The sequence below is a fragment of the Schistocerca americana genome, chromosome 7, assembly GCF_021461395.2.
Source record: "Schistocerca americana isolate TAMUIC-IGC-003095 chromosome 7, iqSchAmer2.1, whole genome shotgun sequence".
NCBI lineage: Eukaryota > Metazoa > Arthropoda > Insecta > Orthoptera > Acrididae > Schistocerca > Schistocerca americana.
The window spans coordinates 133,402,693-133,430,289 of NC_060125.1; the positions used below are offsets into that span (position 1 = coordinate 133,402,693).

Genomic DNA, 27,597 nt, shown 5'->3' on the forward strand with positions numbered 1-27,597 from the left:
GAGCAGCTGGTGTCTGGTGGAAGACTCCACATGGAGTGTGTGGTGAAACATGTGCCAAAGTCATGACAACTTTTCTTCACTGTAACTACTCTTTGCTTCACTCCGTTTTAGTTTCCTACATCTTTCATTGTCTTTCCCATCTATTTTTCACTGCCTCCTCCCACCTCTATTACGTATAATGCACTTAGCTTCTCACTCTTATTAACTCATGCATGAAGTTTTAGTAGTAATATCTGTCTTGCACATTACCCTATCTTCCACCTTTAAGCTCTCAGGTTTTCAAATCTCATCCAATGCAGTCCCAACAATCAGTCTTTCCTTCTCATCCCATACGGTGTCTCCACTGGCCTGTGGTTCTGGGCGACTTTCCCAAAATCAACCCCTTTTCCTAGACCTCTCCAGTCCTTTTCCTTCACTCTTCTTCCTTCCCCTTCAACCCTTCTGCCTCAAGAAGGAACCACTGGCTCCGAAAACTTGCCAATCACAACAGTCTTTTATGTGTGAGTTCTGCCACTTCTAATACTATGAATCATACCGTTTATCACATAAATGAGAAGAGTACGAGATATGAGTAGTCTTAAAACTATTTGCCTTCTATTTAAAAGCCTGTAAACAGTGTGCTAAGTTAATTCATTGAAAGAATGCACAGTCAGTAATGACCAAATCAACCTACAGGACGCTTCAATGTGGCATGCCTCAGAAAGGTATTTAGAGCATTTTCTATTCCTTCTGTATGTTAATGATTTAACTTAACAACAAAATTGCAAAGATGCAAGTTGTACGGATGACACATCCATTATCAGCTGGGGCAGAGATTTGCAAGCTGCTGTCAACAGTAGTGAAATCAATTGCAGTAGTCAGTGAACTTACATTACTGCAAATAAAACAATGGAAAATCCATAATGGAATACAACAAGAAATGGATAGATTGCTATTTACCACATAGAGGAGGTGTTCTGTGGAAGACAGACATACTGAAAGAAGACTGCTCGATATTATTAGCTATTGAACTAAGTTCCTCATCTGATGTAGACAAAACACACACATTTTCATATGTGGTCATTGTTGTATCTGGAAGCTGAGGCCCAACTATGGTGAGCAGTGATCTTGGCTGGAGAAGGTAGTGGCGGGGTAGGAAAGATTCTGTAGTGTTGCCTATGGAAGTGAGCATGGATGTGGTGAGGACAGGATGTTTGGCTGCTATGTGGGGGGGTGAAATGACAGTAGAGGAGCAGAGAAGGGGAAGTTTTATGCAGGTCCACTGTTGTACGGGGCAGGTGGGGGGGGGGGGGCGGCGAGGAGGGGGGAGGAGATAGAACTTGTGTGTAAGAAACTGGAGTGGAATCATGGAAACGGACAGGGACAGATGGAGGACAGGAACTAGCAATGGCTGAGACCATGGGGTACAGGAATGAAGATATATTGCAGGGAGAGTTCCCACCTGTGCAAAGTTGGTGTTGATGGGAATAATCAAGATGGTATGGATCATGAAGCAGTCACTGATGTCAAGCACATCATGCTGGGTGGCAAGGACCATTAATGCACACAGACAGCTTGTTGGTGGTCATATCCATGTAGAATACCACACAGAGGTTGCTGCTTAGTTGGTAGGCCCGCATAGTTGATTTCACAGGCTATCCTAACTTTGATGGGATAGGAGATGTCTATGACGGGAGTGGAGTAGGTGGTAGTGGGAAGATATATGAGACTGGCCCAATAGCTGACAATATCGAACAGTCTTCTTTCAATGTGCCTGGCTGCCATTTAGTGTCTCGTCTATGTGGTAAGTAGCAAGCTATCCATTTAATATTTCTTTATTACTGCAAATAAGCTACTTGTAAATGATGAAAAGACAATGACAACAAAATTCCTTTTTAATTATACTCTAAACATAACTGTTGCTCAATTTACACTTCTGCCGGCATTCAGCCATATAGACAAACACAATTTTTTGGGATTAATACTGGATAAACACCTGAGTTGGAAGGAGCACATTAGGTTATATTTGTAAGAAAGTCAGTATAAGAATGTACATATTGAAACAGGTCTCAGCATTCCAGAACCATGATCCCTTAAGGTAAAATTTTTGGACCGATAAATTTGCATCAGCAGTCTATGTAGACAAGCCTTTTAGATTATAAAAGAGTCAGTATGCATGGTAGCTAAGGTAAACAAGAGAGAACCTTGTAACGAAATTTTCAAAAAATATAAGATACTGACCCTCTACCTATGTATATCCAGCAGACAATGATGTTTGTAAAACTATATCCAGTACATAATGTAATGAACAGCAACATGCATAACTACAACATACGGGGAAGCGAAAATTTTCACAGAATCACACATAATAAAAAGGCTGCAGATGCAATCGACATACAAAAGGGACTTTTTTTTTTTATAATGACTACTATCTTATTTTAAGATAACTGATTTAAATACCGTAAAGAAGCACCTTTTAACAAAGAAACACTTACATTCAATAAAAGATATCAAATTTTAATGTGAACTTGTAAAACTGTTAGTGTACTTAGCAACAAGTTTGTCTTTTAAACATAAAACATAACTTCTGACCCTCACTTTTGATATTAAGGTATGTATTCCACTTTTATATCATAAGAGAATTACAAATAGTACAACCTTGTATCTCATCATGTATATAAACTAAAGCTATGACAATGCCCAAAAACTGATTGTTATATGCACAGTAAATATATAAATAAATATATAAACATGTGCCAAGCTCAACTGTTACAACACATACGAAACAGCAATTTATAAACAATGTACTTAGGTACAAAATAATATAAGAACACATAACTTGTTCATCTTTTCTATGTCAAACTTAGTTACAACAAAATCTTTGAAAAGTTTGGAATCACCTTGAACAAAATATCTGTACATGCTGCTCTGCCATGTGTTATTATTGGTTCTTCATCATCCCTCGTTCCATCCCAACAGTCTAATTCAATGCACCTGTGAATAATTAGAGTTAATTTGCAAGAAGACCGGTTTAAAGAAGAAATAAAAAATTAGTATTATGTAAGTAGGGTTAATACCTAATAATGGTGATTAGTATATTGCCATTCTGACAAAAGAGAGAGAAGCCAGTAGACCGCATGGCTGCTAACACAAGCATTTTCTACTGCATCAAAGACGGGACAATCTGTGAAATCAGCAATGTGCTTCACCTACTTAGCTGCAACCGCTGTACAGCATTCTATATGGGCATCACTACTAACAAGCCGTCTGCCTGCAACTGCGAAAATGTGTTCAAGACACAGCTGGACCACCCAGCTGCAAAGCATGCCACGCAAAATGATGTGCTTGACTTTAACAACTGCTTCATGTGCTATGCCATTTGGATTCTCCCCACCAATACCAGCACTTCTACAGTGTGCAGGTGCAACATATTCTTCATTCTCGTCGTAACCCCCCCCCCCCCCCCCCCCCCTCCCGGCCCTCTGATCTCAACCTTTGCTAGTCGCTGTCCTCCACATGCCTCAAATACCCTTCCATATTCCCAATTCAGCCCCAGATATGCCTTCTTCCTCCAAAGCGCACTTCAATTTTCCTTTCCCCATGTCTGCTTCACTCCTCTCCCTCATCCACCCTTCCAGCACAGCCTCCTAAAATGCCACTGGACAGTCAACCATCCTGTCCTTCCACATCACTGCACACTCTAATGGAAGATGTGTGTTACGAACATCTGACAATGCACTTTGTCTGACAGCTAACCTAACAGTCTATTTTTAAATGTGCCGTTTGGATGCTCAACACACTCTATATGTGGTGAGTAATAATCTATTCATATTGTTATTCCATCCTGTCTTTCCCTTTCTCTTATTTGTACCAAACACAGAAATGTATTTGACTGGCTGCAAGAATGGTCTATCCTTTGAACACTGTACTGGGTTAGTAGACATCATTGATACAAAATAATGACAGCAGCAAAACCAAACTGGGTGATAGTGGTTTCCAAATAAGATTCCACTGTAGGATGAACTGTTTAGTACTGACAAGAGAGATCTTTATTGACTAATAGTATTTTGTGGGCCAAAGTAATGATTAATGGTTTGTGTGGAAGGAACTGTAGTAGCCAAATATTCATATGGTTGTAGTTACTGGTGTCACAAATTGTATCAGAAGTTATTTCAATTCTGTCCATGTCATCTTGCTAGTTGGCTGAAAGTGCTCCCACAGGTTATTAGGTTGTTGTTCTTGTTTAGTCTGGAAGTGGGTGATCTTGTGCTGTCTTGACCAAGGTACTGACTCGAGTGCATATTGTTTGATTTACAGGTGCTAGCGCATTTACGACTGGAATTACTTTGCTTGTTAATATTGACTTTTCCCACAATTGAGTTGATCCTGCTCTTACCAATGTTTAATGTAAAACCCAGTAAAGAGGAACTATCAAATGAACAGCATGTAACAAAACTGAGACTTGATTAACTATTAAAGGACTATTAAAGACAAGTGGCCAAATTTCATTTCAGGGATTGTAGTGGGTTGCAAAACGCCAACACCTGAAGAAACAGAGATTTGCTCCAAGGACCAAATAGGCCGTGGCATGTAGGATTCCCCCGCTTACTGTTTTCTGGCACTTGCATACAAACTATGTTTAACTGTACCGAAGCATCTAGAATTCAAATAATAGCATTGCAGAAGAGTAAATTAAAATAAAGAATTTGTGTTAATAGTTCATTTCAGTAGATAGTAACAATTATGGTCTCTTATCGAAATATTTTGATACTACATATCAACTAAACCTAATTCTACTATTTTGCCAAGGAAAGTTAGAATCACCATTACTGATGAGTTAATTTTATTAAAGGTGGAGAAAATCCATATGGGAAAGTAATTAACATGAATTACATAACAAAAAGTGAGAGCATTCATATCTTTGGTTGGTGAAATGTAAGTTGGTCACATAATTTGCTATTAACATAGTTAAAGTGGGAACAGAAAGATAATTACATAATTAACGCAATCAAAAGAATTAAAATCACTGCTAATTGGGAAATGAGTTTTGTTTAGAATGCAAACATTTGTTTATGTGATTCTTTTCTGTAGTTGCAGGTAATCAGAGGCTTCATTATCATTGCAATATATTATGACCAGCTAATGAAGTCACAGATATTCTGAATTAAGGAGAGATATTTTTACAATAAAAGAAAATATTTCCATATGATCTTAGTTACATCATATTATAAAGAAAGAGAGATCATTTTTTCTCATACCAATATTAGGAGAAAAAAATTAACATCAAATTAAATTACCAATACTCTGTAGCAGTTGAGGGTTTTCCCTGACTACATACTCAAAGATATAATTTATTTGTCGCAGTTGAATTTATTGCAGTACACAAAAGAGAGAAATTTTCACATATTTCGTTACGAAGACTTTTTTCAAAGTTTTTCTTATAAGTAAATGTTTGCCTATAAAAGTGCTGCCTCTTAGTATTAGTCTGAGCTGAGCCTATTTGTTAACTGTTCATTAGTCTTGAGAAGGACCTGTAATAATTGACTTGTTAACCTAAGTTGTTTAAGCCTGCATTGTGTATTGTAAAGTACAGCATGTTTATATGTTTATATGTTTTGAGCCTAAGTTTCCCTTCCTTACAACAAACAATCTATAGTCATGATAAGAGAGTAGGATTGTGTAGCAGTGTTTTACTTTTCAACATTCAATAACAAACTGTTAGAACTCTCAACAATGCTGGAACCTAACAAGAAAAGTAAGGGATAAAAATTTATGAAATCTTCTATTATAATCACTGCACATATTTCTGGTGTGCTTGACGGAAGATGAAATAGAGTAGTAGCAAATCAGGAAGCTAGTAAAACACAGTGTAGCATATTGTACCGTGGCTCACTCTGTTGCAACATCTTAAACATGAACAGGACTCTGCTTTACGCACCAACATAGTACATCACCCATCACCACATATGGGAGGGTACTGAGCAGGAACATATGGACCCAATCAACATCTGAGCATCATGATGTGCAGAGCACCAGCTTACAGTGACTTATTCCTTAGTTGTGGAAATACTCAACAGTGCAGCATTTGTCAAGGACATAAATCACTCACAGATTAGGAAGATCTGTTCTGTCAGCAGCAAATACTCATCCATACACTTCTTGTATTGTTCGGTACAGTCTCTAGAGCGTTGACAACTATGCTGGAATACATAACTCCGTTGGAATAAACATACTGAATTCCTGTCAAAGAAACCAAGCAGCTTTGCATTTTCAATGCAAATACTAGCAAATTCTACTGACATGAGTACACAAAAATAGCATACCATAGATATTTTGAATCTGTCATTACATACAGTACAATTTTCTGGACCAGCATATCTTGAACATTGAAACTGATGTACCTTCACTCATGGTGCACATGATCTCAGAGATCGCACGTCTATACAGTTCACAGGTCCGCTTATAAAGGCCACCTGGATTGGTGCCCCGGTGTGCTCTGGTGAGTCGCCAAAGAAACCGTATTATTTAATTGATCACAAACGAGTGCTTGGCCTGTTTTATAACCAGTATTACAGTCGTCCAGTCAATGTGTTCAGTGCTACGCACACCCTGTACTTCATTGTATCTTGTGTGTTCCTCCATAAAGTAAGACATTAGATAAATCACATTTGTTCTTGCTATAGCAAATTTGGCGATAAGTAAGGGTTATGTTTTCTCCATGTGTTACTGTCAGTGTTAAATCATCTGATGAATGTCCTAATGGAAGAAATATCCCAACATCTCATTGCCAAGCAGCAAGCTTTTTCAGAACAACAGCAGGCTATCGCCACCACTCTAAACCAAGTGGCATCCGCATGTTCGCAACAGGTTACTCTCCCATCAGTGCAACTGTCACTCTTTCCACCAGATGATGAACCAGCTGAAGATTGGGACTCCTACAAGACACAGTTACACCAACATTTCCATGTTTTTCACATGGATGATGTAAACTAATGTAGGGCTTTCTATCTTTCCTTGTTGTCACTGCATAAGTATCAGTTGTCATGCAAACTTGCACTTCTGCAAGAACCGGCCAGCTTATAATTTGATGAATTGTGCAAGCTTCTCTAACCTATTACTGTGACAGAACACATGTTATTGCAATGCATGTAGAATTTTACAATTGTCAGAAATTTAGAAAACAATCTTATGAAGCCTGGGCTCTAAAATTACATGGTTAAGCTGCCGTCATAAATTTTTCACTAGTGCTCATCACAAATCATATGCTGATCACATAGTTCGTGATTTGTTATTTGTCTGGCCCTGGATAGGGAAGGCCACAAAAAAAAGCTTTACAGTGCAAGAATATGACACTTACGGATGTGCTCAATATAGCACATTCCTTTGAAGTGTCATGGATCACAGGCAATGAGATTTCTTAATGGGAGGGGGGGGGGGGGGGGGGGGAGGTATCGGAAGTTGCTCAATCAACCCCTCTTAGGCACACTACAAGTGTTCAGGATGATGGGACTGTCGTTGCAGCAGTACAACCTTCAACCCAGCGCTGCATGGGGCAGCATCAGTTATGGCCACAGCAGTAACAGGCCGTGTCACAGCATTGGCCGCATGCCCCTTTTCCGTCTTGCCCATACTGCCTCATCCAACATGAGCATGCTGTGTGCCCTAAGCATTGGGCAGTTTGCAACCCGTATCAAAAGAGAGGCTACATTGCCTTGGTGTGTAACTCCTCTTCGAACAAGGTGGACACAGTAGTACTGACGGATATAAACAGTATCTCTACAATGACTGTTCGCCTGAACAAATTGTTTATTGACTTGCATGTGTTTAATAAACCACTAAAATGCAAGTGGACACATGATCTGCAGTGACTTTAGTAAACACACAAATGTATGTGGACTTGGGCTCCCCTCTCCTCACACAGGTTTCACCGAAGTTTGTAAGCTACAATAAACAGCAGATTGTGATCCTATGTCAGTTCTCCACTCCTGTCTATCACAAATTTGTTGTTCACCCTCTCACCTTCCTTGTTGTGGATCATTCCCTTACTGCAAACCTGTTTGGATCAGATGCATTTAACACTTTTGGTGTCTTCATTGCCACTGAGGTAAATTTAGTGTCAGATCAAGTTCTGTGTCAGCAACTGGAATCCCTCTGCTCTGAGTTTTCATCTCTGTTTTCCCCTTGGCTCAGTTGTGGTACTGAATGTTAGGCCCACATTACCATGAAAGAGTCTACCTGCCCTCATTTTTTCTGGGTACGGCAGGTGCCTTTCACACTGCATGACTCTGTTAAGGCCGAATTAGACTGTCTGATGTTGCTAACTGTCACTTGGCCTGCTTCTTCCAGTGAATGGGCTTTGCCATAGGCCGGTGTTAAGATGCTGATGGGTAAACTTTGCCTCTGCAGCAACTTCAGTGTCACTGTTAACGTACAGTCAGTTATAGATACATATCCTTTGCCCCATTGGGTTGAGTTGCACACAAAAATTGTCAGGTGGCCACTACTTCCCAAGACTGATCGGTCAGAAGCATGCCTCTAGCTCCCCTTGCATGAGGCCGCTAGGCACCTTCTCACTGTCAATACACCTTTCAGCCAATACCAATATCAATGCTTGCCTTTTGATGTCACTAGCATGCCCATGGCGTTTTTTAGAACAGCTGACAGCCTCTGTACCTAGCTGCATCAATTGCCTTGATGATATTGTTGTTTTGGATTCTTCCACAGACCACCACCTTAGAAACCTCCCAATTGTTGTTTTCTGTTTTGCAGTCTATGGGTCTCATGTGCAATCTTATCAAATCTCAATTTTTTCTGCTGTCAATTGAGTGCCTAGGTTTTGAGGTTTCTCACACAGGAGTCAGCTCTGTTGATGCAATTGCCGCTTGACCGCTGCTGACCTCTGTTAAGGAATTGCAGGCATTTCTAGGTAAAGTTGTACTACCACAAGTTTTTACTGGATGCATTCACTGTTGCTCAGCCACTGCATGCACTGTTGTGTAAAAATATGCCTTTTTTCTGGTCCCCCCTCTTGTGACTGCGTGTTCATTTTGTTTAAATCTAAGCTTCAATCTGCCCCATGCCTGGCCACTTTCCAGCCAAATCAGTATCTCGTGTTGGCTACAGATGTCACTCATCACATTCTTGGTGCAAAGTTAGTGCACAAATACACAGACAGATCTGAATGACCCATTTCTTACACTTCCAAGACTCGTTAACTCCTGCAGTATTCTCAGAATGAAAAGGGGGAGTCAGCAGTTGTGTTTGCCCTTAAGAATTTCACGTCTCCTTATATGATTCGAAGTTCCATTTAATCGCGGACCGCAAGCCATTGGTTGCTCTTTTCAACTCTTTGGCTTCTGTGTCAGACATGGCAGCACATCGTTTGCAGTGGTGAGCTCTCTTTCTCTCCCATTATCATTATCAGATCCATTACCAGCCAGCAGCGCAACACTCCAATGCCGATGCCTTATCTTGCCTTCCGATTGGTCCAGACTTGGCATTCAATCAAGATGAGTTGCTTCGTTTCTATTCAGATATTGAGAAGCAGAATGCAATCAATGGTTTTCCAATCACTAGTGCCATGGCAGTGTCAGCTGTCACCATGGATCCTGTACTTACTTGGGTCCTCTCTTTTGTACAGTACAACTGACCAGAGAAACACCAGGTCCACACCTCGGATCCCTTGTGTAATTACTTCTCCCTCCAGCACCACCTTTCTGTGTTTGACGGCGTCTTTTGTTAGCTATTGAGGACACTGCTCCTGGCTTGTGATCCCTACTTCCTTATGCTGTAATGTACTGCAGCTCCTGCATTTTGGTCGTTGGGGGCCTCTCACACCAAAGCTTTGCCCCGCCAACTTGTGTATTGGCTGGGCATACATGGGGACATTGTGTAGCTTATCGCCACTTGCACTCACTGTGTTAAGCAACAGGCAGGTCCACAGGCATATTTTCCTCCCTGGCTAACGCCACATGTCTACAAGAAAGTTTTGCTGCACCCTTCCTAAATCAGTATTGGCTCACTGAGGACACCTCTTCCAAGTTTCCCTATGTGGTGCATTGTCCGTTCATACCCACAGTGGCCACTATTTCGACCCTGTCTAAGAATTTTACAACTGAGGGACTTGCGTATACTGTGGTTACTGATACTAGCCCACAGTTTGTTTCTTGAGAATTTGCATCTTTTTCAGGCTAGTGGTAGACTGTCCATTTGATTTCAAACCATTTCACTCCTTTGGGGGACAAGAGCCCAGCAGAACTGCTACATGGACACCAACTATGAACCCTCCATCACCTGCTGCATCTGATGCCATGTCTGCTGGCACTGCCAGCTCTGTGACAATTCCAGCCAGGTGCACCTGTCTAGGCTGGTGGTTTGAGTGACACAGGGGCCAGCACCTCTGCGTCATCTGCACTCCTGACAGGCAGACCTCCTGTCACTTCGCACAGCATGGTCTGTTCCAAACAGCTCACCACCTACCCCGCCCCATTGTCACAGATGCCTGTTCCTGTGTCGTTGACAGTGCGGTTTGCACTGTAACAGGTGTCACTGCTTGGCAGGTTGCTGTATGGGGTACCTCCCTCCAACCTAACTCCTGGACTGCTGTCGCCAGTGCAGCCCCTGATGCACCTGATGCTGCACTCGCCGCCGCCTCCATTGCTGGGTCCTGTGCAGCTGTCATCTCCAACAGTCTCTGACTTCAAGGAGAATGCCGCTATGGAGACGCCATCACTGGTCCTGCCCTATGGCCTCTGACGCTCCCTCATCACTTCCACACCTACTCATTAATGCCTGCCGGGTTGCTTTTTCTGTACCATTGCTTTTTCTGTGCCATGTATTTCTCTGTGCCTAGTGTCTTTATGTATGTATGCGATTTTATCACCCCTGAAAGGGAGTAGATATGTATCTTCACTCACAAGGCATACGATTTCAGCAAGAAACATATTACTGTTGCACAGACAATGTGTTCAATGCTATACACAACATGGACTTCATTGTGTCTCACATGTTTCTCTTATAAAGTACAAGGGCTATTCAGAAAGTAAGGTACGATGGGGTACAAAATGGAAACCACAGAGAAAATCCAATGAAGTTTTTTCACAGATGTTTTGGGCTGTCTCTAGTATGCCCATCGATCACATCACGTCGCTCTTTTCAGTTCTGAGTGCACAATGAGCATGTACAGATACTTAGAACAATGGTGTCTCCTGCAAGTATGAAGGCCTACTATTACATTTTGCTGAGATTATGCAGCCCACATAACATAACTGTCACACGTTTCCTTCGGCATGAAAATTCTCGGCCACACTCTGAAGGTGCAATGGAGATGCTCCTGCAGCGTTTTCCATGCGATGTGTTTGATCATCCCCAACAGAACCCGTAACTGACTCTCCCTCAGTTTCGTCTCTGCTCACATGAACAGCTAGCTATGAAAACAAAGTACTGGCGCAGACAGTGAGCTGTAGACCAGCATGGAGAATTGCCAGGAAGCACAGGCGGCTTCCTTCTATGACAAGGGTATTGGAAAGTTGGTACAATGCTATGACAATGTCTAAATCGGAGTGGCAACAATGTAGAGAAGTACCTGGAAGGTGTAGCTAACTGTTGCAAATAAAACATTTTTGATTTTCACAGCAGTTTCCATTTTTTGACCGATCAGACCTTACTTTCCAGACAGGACTCGTACTATGTTCCATAAATCGCATTTGTTCTAACTAAAGCACAAACTGCAGAAGAAAATTATCAGATACTCTTTTACTGCAGAGCAAAGAGACTCTTATCACTCATTATTTTGGAAAATTCGAATCTTAACTGTTTATGAAATTAAAATCTTCCAACAAAGTAGACAAAAAATTATTTGAGAACTGTTTTAACCACACATACAACATGATAAATAAAAATAATTTTATACTACCCACTCACCAAGTGAAATTATATGCGGCAACTCCACAATACATGGGAATGGCAACACATAACAAGTTAATGGGCAAAAGCATATTTAACACAAAGTCAGAGGTTCTAGAAACAAGGCTACAAAAGATTTTGTGGGAGAAATGCTGCTATTCATTATAAGAATTCATAGAGGATGACATAATTTGAGCACAGGGTAACTAAGAGCTACATATTTTTACTTTATGTACATATAACAAAATTAATATTATTATTATGCTGTTTGTTAACACCAGCTGTTCTACATTTATGGTGAAATTTTACCACAATTTAGACCAGTCTTATGTACCTGAATCAAATGATTTAGCTTATGTATGTTATGAAATAATAAATCACAATCCACAACTCACAATTCAATGCACAATAACACAATTCACCAGAATGGCTCCCCACTCAGCACACACAGAGTACGATGGGAGGTCATCTGGTACAGTCTGAATTACTGGCAAGATTGAGTCAACAGGCAGAAGAACTGAGGAACGCAATCTCTGTGATTATCTCTACATAAAGTTGCAGTCCCTATTACATGATGAATTAATATATGAGACAGATGTAAGACACTGGACTCATATTTGCGAGGAAGGCAGTTGAAATTCCCGTTTGGCCACCCAGTTCCCTCAAAAGGGTACAACTGATTACTTTCACCACTGTTCCCCCAATCTGCATACATGCTTCATCTACAATGACCTTTTTGTTGACAGACGTTAAAACCTTAATCTTCCTCCCTTCCTTCTGTGAATGTTGATCAGTTAAATTACTGCTAAAATGCAGTTGTGTAGGCCACAAATTGCAAATGTGATAATTACTGGGTTGATGTGCTCCTTTGGATTCTTTTTCATAGTTTGCACAAATACAGCTGAAACATCTGTACTAAAGCTAAACTTTTACAAAATTATAAACTGCCGAAGACAATTTAAAATATGTGCTCACACAATGTTCCTTTGTGGAAATAAAGCATAAACAAGTTACACATAGATGCTGAACCATATATTTAACTAAAGCTTTCAAATCAAACTATACACTGTGACTGAAACAAATTGTGCAACAGTTCTCTGTGAAATTACCCTACCTGCAACCAGCAAGCAGCACTTGGCGGTACATTTCCACAGAGGATTTGCCACGAAACTGGAAGCCGGTCAGGTATGTGTTGTGGGAGCTGTTAATGTAGTAATGCGACAATGGCTGGTCCATGTCCATGTACAAGTCCAGTCGGTCCAAGTAGACAGGTGCATTCTCATCTGACATCAAGTACTGGATCAAGCCGTCTTTTGATAATTTGTCTGTGAGAAAATGGAAGTAACAATAGTGTATTCAATGAACCTCAATGTAACTATAAACTATATTTAAGCAGGTGAAAATGCAATCGGCTTACCAACAGTGGAAATTGAAACAAATAATTTGGGACACATCACAACAAGGCACAGTATGAGCAAGTGCAATTTTAATAATAATTCATACCGTGGCCAGATCCTTTAAATTACTTTCATTTGTGGCATTACTGCCTTCGAATGGTAAAGCTCATTATCAGATGGCACATATTACAACTACATCAAATGCTTGTGCCCTACAACATGTAACATCACATATATTCCAAAATTGAACTGTGGTACACTTTCATTTTCTAGTACACTACATGATAAGAACATTCAATTCACTACCTGATCCACTAATATTTCTTGTGTAATATTATTTTTCACTTTACTTTACATTTATATGGGTGGCAACATGTTGCTTGTTTGTGTAACAATGTGAATGAGTTCTTTTTCATTAAAATGTTGTAATTCCAAAATTATAAAACACTTCTTTTTTGGAAAAAACATCAACATTAATTATACTATTATTATTTTATTACTATTATTTTCATTAGTATTAACAGAAAATCACTGATTTCACAACAAAGTTATTTCTTATCTGTAACCACTCACAACAAAGTTATTTCTTATCTGTAACCACTAACATTAATGTCAAATAGCATCTTTGTTTATCTTAAGCTGTTTTAGTGGGAACGTGTTGTACAGAGAGGAGAATTGTAATCTGATGTGTGTGGACACCAGATATGTTTTATTGTGATGATTGAATTGAAGAAGTATTGATTAACATATAGAAGACTGAAACTAAATTCCTGTAACTTTCATTTATAGTCGTACAAAACACTCTTCCAAAAAGCAAGTAACATCACAGCTCAAGACTAACAGTGCCAATTACATGAAAAACTGGTAATGGACAACGATGAAAAGTTAAGCAATATACACAATGATCAATTTCAGTCTTAATTTTTTTTTTTTTTTTTAATTCTGAAACCGATTGACTTCTTGCTTTTCAACATATTGAAAATCTTTCACATGAACCAGTTTACTGCAGAAGTGGGGTTTGTTAAACATTATTTTAATTCCACCATTGTCATTGTTAAAAGGGATTAGATTAGAATATTAATCCAGCTCCAAACTCAGACTTAACAGACACAGCTCAGATGATAGCTGAGATGGCCTAAAAGTAGTTCAGAGTTAACTACATATGTTTAAACTCACAAAAACTCATATTATGCAATATCAAATGAGCAATAATGACCTGTTAACACCAAAACTAGATGTTAACAATCATGCATTGAGAAGCAGATCGTATAAAATTCCTTGGGGTCCAATTGGGTAACCCAGACAAACTAATCAAGAAGCTCAGTTCAGTGTTTGTTGACCTTAGAAACATCTCTCTTTGTGTTGACCTAATGATAAGACTCTTGCTTTGTTTTGGATATTTTCACTCCTTTGATGTCAAATGGAGTTATCTCCTGGGCAATGCACCTAAAGTAAATAAATTATTTGTTCATCAGATACTACATATATGAACGTTTTCCTTACAATTCTTTCTCCCTGAGAAAAACACAATTTTTAATTAGGTTTTCTGAATTAATACTAAGAAAAATCAATACTGTTAAATTTGATTACTTCAAGCAAACACATAATAAATAAATTTATACACTGCACTGAAATCATGAATGTGTATGACACAGTGTCACTCAACTTTATCATGAATGTGTATGACACAGTGTCACTCATCTTTATAACTTGATAAAGTGTCTGCACCATGCGGCATTGGTGACACTTAATTCTACTATTTTTGTAGTCAGAGGGTATAAGAAATATAGTCCACACTGAAATCAACACTGTGTACAACACATTGTCACAGTATTGTCACTCAGAGAATATGTCTACACACCACTTTGTTGGGAAAACCCAGCTAGCCTTTACTTAAACGCTGTCCAACAACAGAGAAGTATATTAGAGGAACAAATCGCAGACACAAGTCTTTTTATTTTTGTAGTTATTAAGTAATGTTGTATGATGTGTTGTCTCACACTGAGTAATGCATTTTAAGGGTAATTTTGTCACACCTAAACAGAAATCATCAAAATCTCATCCTTTCAGAAAGTGTATTGTGGAAGACTCCAATTTCACATCTGCTGGCTCAGTAATTTTTTGCCATGCCTGTAAAAACCACATAAATAAACACAGGTTACTTTTGTCCTTTGTTTTATCTCCCAGGCTTCTTCCTAGTCTTTATCCCTCAGGTTTTCAAATGGAAATTTAAGATTAATTTACTAACATGCGCATACAATTTAATTGAAGTTGACATATTACATGACCACGTTCTTATTGTTTAGTTACTGCCATCTTCTTAGTGTTCTTTTTTTTTTTTTTTAAGTTTTGGATAAGCCACAATATAAAGTCACTTGTCCTTTACCACAAAGATTCTGCAGCTCACATTATGAGTGACACTAAGAAGAAGAACAAACGACAGAATCAACTGCTTATTTCCTCTATGACAAGTAGTGCAATGGACAGGTTTAATCTAGATTTTTGTACGTATTTAGTGTTGCTTAATATGCCACAGAATGTGCTACTGAACCCCACTTTTAAGGGCTTCTTGCAGAGTACCAGTGGCCACATTATACAAGTTGACAATGGGCAAACATCATTTGAAATACATGTATGAGAAGTTTATTGCTGATATTAAAACAGACATCGGTGACCACAATATTTGGCTTTCAGTCAAGGAGATGACTGACAGTTCTGTAGAGTTGTGGCCAATGTTGTGGTTGGGAAATTAAGAGTCAATGGCACCAGGAAAACAACTCTCTGCGTAAAATGTTGGAGAAGACAAATCACAGTACTGTAGCCCAGATGTCAGGGATGCCCTACACATCCTATGACCAGGAAAAGATAAAGATGAGAAATTTTTGCTGTTTGTGACAGGCTGTACTGCCTATATGATAAAAATGAATACAACAGTCAAAATACTCTGTGACACTATGATCAACTGCACCTTGCTTGCCCATGGCCTACACTATCTAGCACAGAAAGTCAGAAATAATTCTCCCGAGGTTAATAGCATCATTTGCTTGTTAAGAAAGTATTTCTTGAAGAGCCTATCCACGTTCAGTCCTTTAAGGAGGTATATACAAACATCCTCCCCCTACTGCACCTGAACCCATACTTACGCGATAGTGCACTGGCTCTTGGCAGCTTTATATTATGCCAAACTCTATCAAAAGGTCAAGAGGTACAAGAAACATTTCACTCTAACAGAAACAGACACCATCCAAACAGACCCTGAAGGTTCAACAGTACTGACTGGCCACCATGTCGACCTCACCGGATGCAGATACTGGGGTGCATGCAGTCAGCACACCACTCTCCCAGTCGCAGCCAGTTTTCGTGACCAGTGCCTCTGCTTCTCAATCAAGTAGATCTTCAATTGAAGCCACAAGGTCTCAAAACACTCCACTTGCCAACAGCACTTGGCAGATCTGGATAGTTACCCATCCAAGTGCTAGCCAAGACTGACAGTGCTTAACTTTGGTGATATAACAAGAACTGGTGTTACCACTGAGGCAAGGCCATTGGCCTGTTTGACTCTAATGAATAAGCTTTCATTGTAAAAGCCAATATGAGCCTAAGGAATAACAAATATTTTGCATCACTGGCATTTTTATGAGCTCACTTCCAGCATCTGCCTGTTGCAATTCAAAGTCTGCTTCTCTACCACTGAAAGATGCTATAAATGTGACTTGGAAGTGCAGGTGTATCTGGAGGAAATATCTGGTTCAGTGGGTACACCTTGCTTCACTAAATTAAGGAATATTGTTATGAGGAATCCCAGATATGAAGAAGTTGTTTGCCATCATCCAAGGAAAGATGTTCAAAGGTGGATTGTGTGTGATATCACGAGCAACTGCCTAAATGAAATATGTACCATTGACCTCTTGTGTTGTAGAGAGATCTTTCTAGGGCTACAAAAATGTTCTGAGAGACAAGAGAAAAAATTTAACTTTATAAAACTTAGAAATGTGGTTAATTGTGTATGTAATACCAAAATATAATATAAAATTTATTGTTATCTGTAATGTTAGGCCACATAGGTGCAAATCTTAAGTGTTTGTTTTAATGTGAGTGATGCAGGAAAAGAATTTTTTAGTAGAAGACCTATCATTAAAATATTATTAAAAAAAATTATGGCACTGGTAAATATCACAATTTTTTATGCATTTTTCTAGCGCCAATATAAGAATAGTTAATTGTTTATTCTCCACAAAGAACAGGAATAAATGTGTCAAAATTATAATAAACATTTTTATGTTAATATTTGGCTTCATTATATTTTTCATTAACAGACTACAGAAAGCTAAAATAGTTTGTCTAACCCTAAAAAGGACTATTCCAAGAAAATAAAAGGTTGAAATACATTTCATAAAAACCTAAAAATGTGGGCCACAGTCATTGCTTATGATCAGTTATCACTAGGAAAATTTTGCAGACGAGGTCAACTTCAACTGCAGCCATCAGTTCACTACAAGGTAGTGGATTTTATTTCATGCAAACACACGCTGAAAAGAAATAAAAAATAAAGAAGTTTTTGCCAACTCCTTCACAGCTGAAGTTCAAAATAATTTTTTTGCTCTGTACAAAGAGAACAAGAAATAAAAATTGTTGATAAAACTAAACAATGGAAACTTCAGGTAGGTACATCACCAACATAGGAAAAGCTAGAGTGCTACCTACCTCAAAAAAGGCAAATCAAGTTGCAGGCAGGCATAATTAGAAGATACTTACATACAGCTTTGGCAGCTCAGCCCAGAATCAATAGTTGATAAATTTAAACATTTAGATGAAATTGTAACTTACAATTAAAATGAGAAACCATCAAGGCAAAATAGAATTTAGAAAATTGAACAGAGCAAGTTACATTACCAAAAAAACATACAGCAAAATAGGCTATCCATAGATACAAAATTAAAACATTATAAAACAGTTACAACGCCAGAAATAACGTACACAGCTAAATATACATTCAAAACAACTACTACAGCAGAAATTAACAAAATACTGAAGACGGAAAGAAGAATAATTAGGATATGCATAAACAAACTTATCAAGTAAATGAGCACTGAAGAATAACTTCACATATAATACAATACTATACATGAAAATGGAACCACTAATGAGTATAATCAGGAAGAAATATATCTCACTCTTTTGACATCTTATGAAAATACCAGAAAACAGTATTAGTAAGAAAATAGTAGAAAAATTGAGGAATAGTAAGAGCAACATTAAATGGATCACAGAGATTATGGAAGATATATAAGAACTCCAAATTGCAGTTGGTGATCTAAAAAACAAAACAGAGAAAAACCTGAATACTGAAAGACACATAAACCAGACCACAAACCAAGGTCAATAAAAGGGCTACAGGAAGAGTGATCTCAGGTGGAGTAAGAAAGAGAATATGTGAAATAATGAAGAAGAATTGGGCACACAAGAGGAAAACATCCTTCGTGTAATAATAAATTATATTCACTGAACTACTGAATTGTCTTATTGGATTATTATTGAACTGTATCATATTATTGAATAACAATAACTTGTATTAACATTTGTGTAACTGATTTGAGTGGTCCAATGAAGGTCACAAAATAAAAACTAAAAAATACATAAAATAATAGGAGACTATCGGCAATGTAAGTAATGAGTGCAGATAATAAGTGCTCTTGTAAGAATTCTTGGAGATTACATAAAATGCTAGAAATTTAAACTCTGCAATTTTTTTGTCATTTTAGGTGTTTATAATGTTTTTTTGACATACTAATTTCGGAGTTCTAAGGATTTCCTCTAAAACATAAGGTTCTTCCACAGAGTAATGATGAAGATCCAGAAATTTACAAAACAAATACATTTTAAAAAAAAAAACTTTCTAAAAAAGAATGATAAAATAAGGCACTCTAACATCATAACAGAGTACTATGTTCCTCAAATCTAAACTAAGGCATATATATTGATGTCTCTTGTTTCTCCCTTAAACCTCTGTTATGTGTTCTTCTGGGCACTGACTGAGGATATTCCCTGTGCGGCATCCAGCAGTAGCCAGTTATCATGCTAGCATACCATCAGTCCTGGTATCTACATTTGATTTGTTTGATGCCTTTATCAAACCATTCTCCCTGTTCCTTGGTTGGCTGGTTTGGGGTATAAAGGGACCAAACTGCAGAGTCATCAGTCCCTTTTAACTTACACAAGCAAGGCTCAAGGTACAAAACACCCAAAGCACATTTGAGAAAGTAAAAGGGGGAAAGGAGTGGGAAACCACACCTAAAAAGAAAACAAATGGGATGAACAAAAATCAGGGAAAACATACACCACAAGGAAATGTAGAAGAAGGTATTAAAACCATAGAGCAGATGGTCTGGGCTGGCTTGTCACAATAATAAAAGAGGATGAGCCAGCCACTCTGCAACACATTAAAATGTCCACCCCATAAAGACTAGGTGAGATGAACACATGTAGGGAAAAGATAACCCCCAAGACAAGCAAATGCAAAGACATTGTGACAGAGTTAAAATGGAGGGAGGCTGGCGGCCTCGATGAGAAGGCTAAATGCTCACTTTTAGCTGGTATGATAAAAACCCACCTCAAGAAATAAAACGTAAAACTAAATCTACTGTTGAGGCATTGTCACACAACACTGTAGGTAGGGTGCTAGTAAGGTTAAAAGTCCACCACAGAGGGGCTAAAAGTGGGCAGTCCAGCAAGATGTGGACAACAGTCAAATGTGAGGCACAGTGGCACTGAAGTGGGTCCTCGCAAGGAAGGAGGTTGCCATGGGTTAGCCATGCATGGCCAATGCAGAGCCGGCAGAGAACAACAGAGTCCTTGTGAGAGGCCCACATGGAGGATTTCCACACATTCATAATCTCCTTAATGGCATGCAGTTTGTTGTGCGTATTGAGATTAAGCCATTCCATCTCCCAAAGCTGAAAAACCTTGCTGCATAATAGTGATCGTAGGTCAGTTAGGGGGATGCTACTCTCCAGAAGCGGTTTCCGTGTAGCCTGTTTCGCTGGCAAATTCATTTCCTAGGATTCCGAATTGGTCTGGGGTCCACACAAACACCACGGCATGACTGGACCATTCCAGGGCTTAGATGGACTCTTGGATGGTCGCTACCAAAGGATGGCAGGGGTAGCACCGGTCGATAGCTTGTAGGCTGCTCAAGGAGTCAGTACAGAGAAGAAACGTCTCCCCAGGGCACGAGCGGATGCGCTCAAGAGCACGAGAAATGGGCACCAGCTCTGCAGTGAAAACACTGCAGCCACCTGGCAAGAAGCCTATTCAACATGTCCTCCATGATCATACGCATAGCCAACATGAGCATCAGCCATCGAGGTGTCGGTGTAAACCACTTCATGGTCCCGTTACATGTCAAGAATCAAGAGGAAGTGACAGCGGAGAGCCACGGGGTTAACTGAGTCCTTAGGACCATGTGAAAGTTCCAGGCGAAGCTTTGGTCTAGGTGTACACCATGGAGATGTACGTGAATGGACCTCGAGTACAGGTGGTAAAGGCAAGGACTCCACTTCAGACAGAAGAGATCAGATGTGAACCGCAATCGTAAGCCCTGACCTGGGCCTCAGATGCAGGAGATGAAGCAACGTGGGTGGGAAAAGGAGACGCTAATTTGAATGCTCAGGAGAACTACGAATGTGTGCAACGTAACTGGCAAGCAGTTGTGCATGCCTATCCTACAATGGAGGGACTCCGGCCTCCACCAGGACGCTGGTCACGGGACTCGTCCTAAAAGCTCCCGTTGTCAGGGAAATGCCACAGTGATGCACTGGGTCAAGTAAACGCAATGCTGAGGGCACTGCCGAACCATAAACCAGACTCCCATAGTCAAGGTGCGATTGAACAAGGCCTCTGTAGAGCTGCAGCAGTGTAGAGCGATCTGCACCCCAGTTGGTGTTGCTCAGGCAGCAGAGGGCATTGAGGTCCTGCCAGCACTTCCGTTTCAGCCGATGAAGATGAGGGAGCCACATCAATCGGGCATCGAAAACCAGTCCTAACAAATCGATGTCTCCACTACAGGGAATGGATCATCAGTAAGGTAAAGTTCTGTTTCTGGATGAACGGTACGGTGCAGACAGAAGTGCACGACACACGACTTCGCGGATGACATCTGGAAGCCGTGAGCTAGAGCCCATGACTGCATCTTGTGTATGGCTCCCTGTAGGCACCACTCAGCAATACCAGTACTGCAGGAGTAGTACAAAATGCATTAGTCAACTGCATACAGAGAAGGTGAGATGGACAGCCCGACAACTGCTGCTAGACCGTTAATGGCCACTAAAAATAGAGATACACTCAATACAGAGCCCTGCGGGACCCCATTATCCTGGATATGGGGGGAACTATGGGAGGGACCAACTTGGACACAGAAAGTAAGGAGCAATAGGAAATTTTGGATAAAAATTGGGAGCGGGCCACGGAGACCCGACTCATATGACAAGGATATGATGTTGCCAGGTCGTGTCATAGGCTTTTTGTAAATCAAAAAAGACGGTAACTAGGTGTTGGTGTCTGGAAAATGAATATATGGGGGAGACAAGTTTTGGAAAGACCTTTGATGTGCAGCAACATATACGCTGCATATTTTCGTATCACGAAAGTATAAATTCAAACTGCACCAAACACAGCACGTTAGTTTCCAGAGGGTAGAAATCAAGACTGGAATGCCCTTTTGTAAGCCAGTCATATCTCATGCCACGTGATCTCGCCAGCCGATGACAGCAAATATTCAAAGCATAGGACAAGTGTTATAATCAGACAATAGCAAGATCACTGTTACGTAGCGCGAACACACAAAGAGGAAAACTTAATGGTTTACATTAATATACATAGTATAGCTACAGGAAAAGCTAAGCTTTCACATATAATATTGGTCTCTAAGATTAATATGCTACAAGAGAAGCTAAGCTTTCACATGTAATATTGATCTATTTTGCGTGTCTTATACTTTAAGATACGTCACACAAATGTGCCAGTAAATTTAAACTAGTGACATAAATGTCTGGTCTTCTGAGCTTGAAGTTCTTGTAAGTGGCTGTTCCTCAAAGTGTTCAGTTTAAAACGCTCTGTGATTCAAGAAATTCATCCCACTTTCTAACATGTAACATAATTCATCTTGCATAAAAAGAAATTTACTTTGAAAGTAATGCTTTTCGAACCACTGTTCGCAATAGTATCCCAAGACTGTTAGAAATAGATTCGATTTAGCATTTGCTAGAGAGTGCCAGAAAACAGGCATTACTGCACGTGCACAGCTCCTGTGGTGTAGGGAGCCTGCATGTTCGTATGTATAAAGCACTAAGAGAGCTTACATTACGCCATAAAAGAAACAAGACATCAGAGGATACTCCAAAAGCACCAGAATTTCGTAAGCCATACTAAAATGTATAATTCGGTATGAAGTGCACATTGGTTTTTTTTTCAGATTCACAATGAAGTAGGTCCCATCTGATACTAAACTTATCAGTGTGGTTTTTGAGATGTAAATTTTCTTGGAGTACCAGTATTGTACTATCTCATATTTGGTTCTTTATTATGGCATAATGCCATACATGGCAGAAGATGAAAACATGCACTTGAAATTCAGTGAACAGTTGGAACTAGCCAATACTGTGGAATGAAACACTTTGTTTCAAATAAACTGATTGTCTCAGCGCAAAGATTAATAAAGCCAAATATCGTTAGCAAACTGAAAAAAAAAAAACTTCATTGTTCTGCAAGGTGATTAATACTTGACTGCTAATAATTTGGAAATCAAATAAAATCAGAAAACTGAAACTAATAATATATTTTTGCCCTCCATAATTGCGTGGAAGTATTATAATTCACTTGATAGCTCCGGCTGCAGAAATCTGTTTCATTTTCATTTGACGTGGGTGCTGTAAACAAATCGGAAACAGCGAAATCACTTAACGCAAACAGGGTTCAGGTGGAGACCAACCCCCCCCCCCCCCCCCCCCCTACAACTCAGAGAACTGGATGCGCGAAACTGGAAGCTAGGGCAGCGCGAGAAAAATTTTTCTCATTAACACCTGGCTGCTTGCTGCCGATACAACTAACAGCCACACTTCAAGTAGCGGGAAGCAGGAGAAGGTACTGCGCATGCACATGAGCCCGCTGGCAACTGGTCAAACGAACCTAATGTAAACAGTTGTGACATCACGCTCATAGAAAACAGTTTACTGTTACTAAGTGTTACATAGTCTTTGCCCTAAGGCCTTTGACATATTTTTGCTGTTTGCAGACGCTTGTGCGCGCACAGTGTTTTGTTGTCGTAAATGGTGCATTTCCTTTGCCACTCAAATTTTAATTTTTGTTCCTCTCGTTTATGCTTTATTGCTGCAGTATCATTCTCCAGTAGCAGGATACAGTAACATTCTTTGGTAGAGAATCAATTCTTAGCAGTCAAAATTAGAAAAATTTAACTGAAAGCTAAAACAATGAAAAATTCCCGGAATTCTGAAAACTTCCCCAATTTTTCCCAGTTTTCTCCCGGATGAAAAAATTCCCGGGTTTTTCCCAGATTTTCCGGTTGTCCCGGGTTGTATACACACTGAGTAAGCATGGTGCCACCCCACAAGGGGTTATGGGTATTAAAATCTCCAAAACGTAGGAAAGATTTACGGAGTTCATCAATCAGTGCAGCCAAATTCATTCAGGGATACTGCACCATCTGAAGAAAGATATATGTTGCAAACAGTTATTTCCTGTGTCGTCCTTATACTGACAATCACAGCTTCAAGAGGGGTCTGAAGGGGCACAGGTTCACTGCACACTGAGTTCAGGACATAGACATAAACTCCACCTGACACTCTATTACAGTCTCTATGGTTCTTTTAATACCCCCAAAGCCACGGAAGGCAGGGGGTCCACATTCCTGGGAACCAGGTTTCCTGGAGGGCAATGCAGCAAGCAGGTATAAAGCTTAACAGTTGCCATAGCTCAATCACGTGGTGGAAAAAACTGCAGAAATTCCATAGGAGGATGACGTTATCATGAGGCTGGGAAGGCATGAAGCAAGCAAGAAGGCAGGTTACGCCTCAGGGTGACCTGCTGCCACCAATTGAGTATTTGTATCCATTCCTATTGTGGATGAGGCATCAGTGAGATCCACCTCATCCTCAGCTGCAGAATTGGTAGAGAGTGGTGGTGTTGGGGCCATGGGAGGATCCTATTTATTAGCAGACTTCTTTGTTTGCTTGCCCTCTTGCTTCTATTTAGGAACTTGCTAGGAGGACTTCTCCGAAATAGCTTCATGCATGGAGGAAGACCATGAAGTTCTTCGTCCAGCAGCTTTTAGCCTTTGGCTTCTTTAGCCACTGTAGAGTGTCTGCTGTGGCATTAGTGGAGACAACAGAGGAGGCTGTTGCTTCTCTGGCTGGAGGGATGGGACGGATGTCCCCTCCATTTGGGGGGAGGGGGGGGAGGGGCCTTGCTCCCGAAGTACGTACTTTGGGAACAACAGAAGGAGATTTTCCCCCTACCACCAAGGGAGCGGATGTACTCTGGAAGCCCAGAGGGCCCACTGTTCGTGGAACAGAGTGTGGTACGACTGATACTTGTGACGGCAATGGTAATGTAGCTGCAGCACATGTGGACGACAACCGAATGGGGTGTTATCATTCAAATTTACGTTTAGCCTCTTGGTAAGTCAACCAGTCCAGGGTCTTTTACTCCACGATTTTCTGCTCCTTTTGGAGTACTGTGCAGTCTGGCGAGCAGGGGGAGTGGTTCTCTCCACAGTTGATACAAGTGGGACGAGGTATACATGGAATATCTGGATGCAGTGGACGTCCGCAGTCTCAACATGCAGCACTGGAAGTGCAACGGGAAGACATGCCAGAATTTCCAGCAATTAAAGCACTGCATAGGGGGAGGGGTGTATGACATTAAGTCACAGCAATAAACCATCACCTTGATCTTTCCAGGCAATGAATCACCTTCAAAGGCCACGATGAAGGCATCAGTAGCAACCCTGTTGTCTTTGGATCCCCTGTAAATGCGCCGGAAGAAATGAACACCCCGCCGTTCTAGATTGGTGTGGAGCTCGTCATCAGACTGCAAGAGGAGGTCGCGATGGAAAATAATCCCCTGGACCATGTTGAGGCTTTTATGGGGAGTGACAGAAACAGAAATATCACCCAGTGAGTAATGCCAGAGATTGGGCTGTGGATGCTGTCTCAAGCAAGACTGCACCGCTTCTCATCTTCGACAGCACTGTCACTTCCCCAAACTTATCCTCAAGATGGTCAACAAAAAATTGAGGCTTTGTAAGTCGAAAAGACCCTGTCCATTCCGCTACAGACTAAACACCGAGGCGAATATGGCTCTCTTCTTTCTATAGCCTTTCGTTCCTCCCATTGTGTAGCGAAAGAGGGAAATGATTTAGGGTTACATCTGTCAGCATTGTACCCAATCCTGCTCTTCTTAGAGACTGCTGGTGCGGTACGGTCACTAGCAAGAGATGACAGTCCTCTTCATTGCGGGTCGTCCACCCTGATGCCACTCACTCCGAGCAGGGGCTCTCCCCTCGGGTGCCACCTAGCCACAGCAAAGGCCACCTGGCATGATGGCTGTTGCGGGGAGTCCTGATACCTCAGGAAGACAGGCATCTACTCCTTGGCATATGTGGGGAGTTTACAGCTCAGGCATCAGCAATCCCTGTGTTTTCAGTGGGCTACCACCAAATGGTTTTATGATGGCCCCACCACAACGGACTGGCTACCGTGCTGGATATTGGATGCAGAGAAATCCAATATTGTTGTAGGGGCGAAAGAGGACAGGAGACAACAGAAGAAGATGACATACCCTGGAAAGTGTCCTTGCCTAAGTAGCTGAATTGCAGGTGGAGACACAAATCCGTGACAAGAGGTTCAGGAGATTGAATCTAAGGGCACTATGGATAACTTATGCATCACGTAAGGTGTCCTTCCCCAAATGGCCCGCAGTTCTATAGACTTTGGAAAGTGGCAGGTCAGACCATAAAATGGGACTTGAACTTATAGGGCTGAAAAGTGAGAGACTTGTCGTCTCTTACGTCATGCAGGGTTACCTCGGGCCTATTCTAACCCCTGGACCTGCAGGGGGACCTATTCCTTAGTCACAGCATCTAGATTTCCTAGACAAAAACTGATGCAGGAGTCTAGAAAGTGCAGCCTCAAGCTCATCGAAGCATCCAATACTTTGGAATTATCTAGCATGTTTCTAATTAATTCTCATAAACAAGGTCTCTGAAGCTGCCAAGAAACTTCTTGGCAATTTGTGTAAAGGATAACCGAGATTACCTTTATATTTCATTCATTTTGTCTTAACTGTTTTGTCTTTTGTTGGTTTCCAAACATCAGGATTGATGAAAACCTCTCTCTCTCCTCATAACTTACCACAGCCATTGTAACTGACTTGACACACACTTGAAATTGTCACCATAGTCTGGTAGGACTTTAATAAATTATATCAAATTGCCATGTTTTATGCGAAGTAGAGGCAAAAGCTGTTTTACGCCCACCTTTGAATCAAATAGTATTTTGACATAGTAATTATCCTTATTTTTTGAGATCATTGCTTTCTTTTGCATGTATGTCCAATTTGCATAGGAAGCAGGCGCCCTTTCTCACAGCTTGAACGCACTCGATGTGGCACCAATGACTTATCTAATCGCTAAAAGTACACAAAATACATTTCTTTGACAAAGTAATTTCTTTGACAAAGTCTAAGATTGTCCCCTGCTGCTTTTTCACTACCAGTTTGTCGGAGATTTATTGTAAGTGGTCACTTAAATTAATATAGCCTCTTGAGACCATGAAATTCAAAAAAGCAAGTGTCAGTCAGTTTAACACCTGTTGCTGAAGTTTGCTCAAAAATGATATCTACAAGAAACACATACACCTCAACATTACAATACCACCAAAATATAGAGGTAGCTGTATTGTAGACAATAAAATTAAATATTTTTTGCAGCAGGCGAAATTGCAAATCTTCATAAAACTGGCTTTATCATAACAATTAAATAGCTACGTTTTTCATACCTCACAGAAATCCTAAATGTGTGTCAAAACTGCATGTTATTGAAACTCTACCTACTTTACCTAAAATTAGCAACCAAAAATACTCCAGCAAAATCCTTTAATTTTATGAGAACAAATTTACTGTCAACCATAGAAAAACACACACACACAAAATTACAATCAGTGTGGAATTTCACAGGCATTATTTGCTGTGAACAGTTTATAGTCTTTGACAGCAGCCGTTAATGACTGATCAAGACTGACAAAAA

The 27,597-nt window shown here is 40.3% G+C and overlaps 1 protein-coding gene across 1 annotated transcript in view; it reads right to left on the bottom strand.

The window, feature by feature from the left end:
- LOC124621921 (1-phosphatidylinositol 4,5-bisphosphate phosphodiesterase-like) overlaps positions 1–27,597 on the bottom strand; it is a 603,554-nt gene that overhangs the window by 316,370 nt on the left and 259,587 nt on the right. Inside the window, exons 9-10 of the mRNA XM_047147427.1 lie at positions 12,998–13,208; positions 2,880–2,973 (exon numbers count right to left, since the gene is read on the bottom strand). Coding sequence (XP_047003383.1) covers positions 2,880–2,973; positions 12,998–13,208 — 305 coding nt within the window. The remainder of the gene's footprint in view (positions 1–2,879; positions 2,974–12,997; positions 13,209–27,597) is intronic.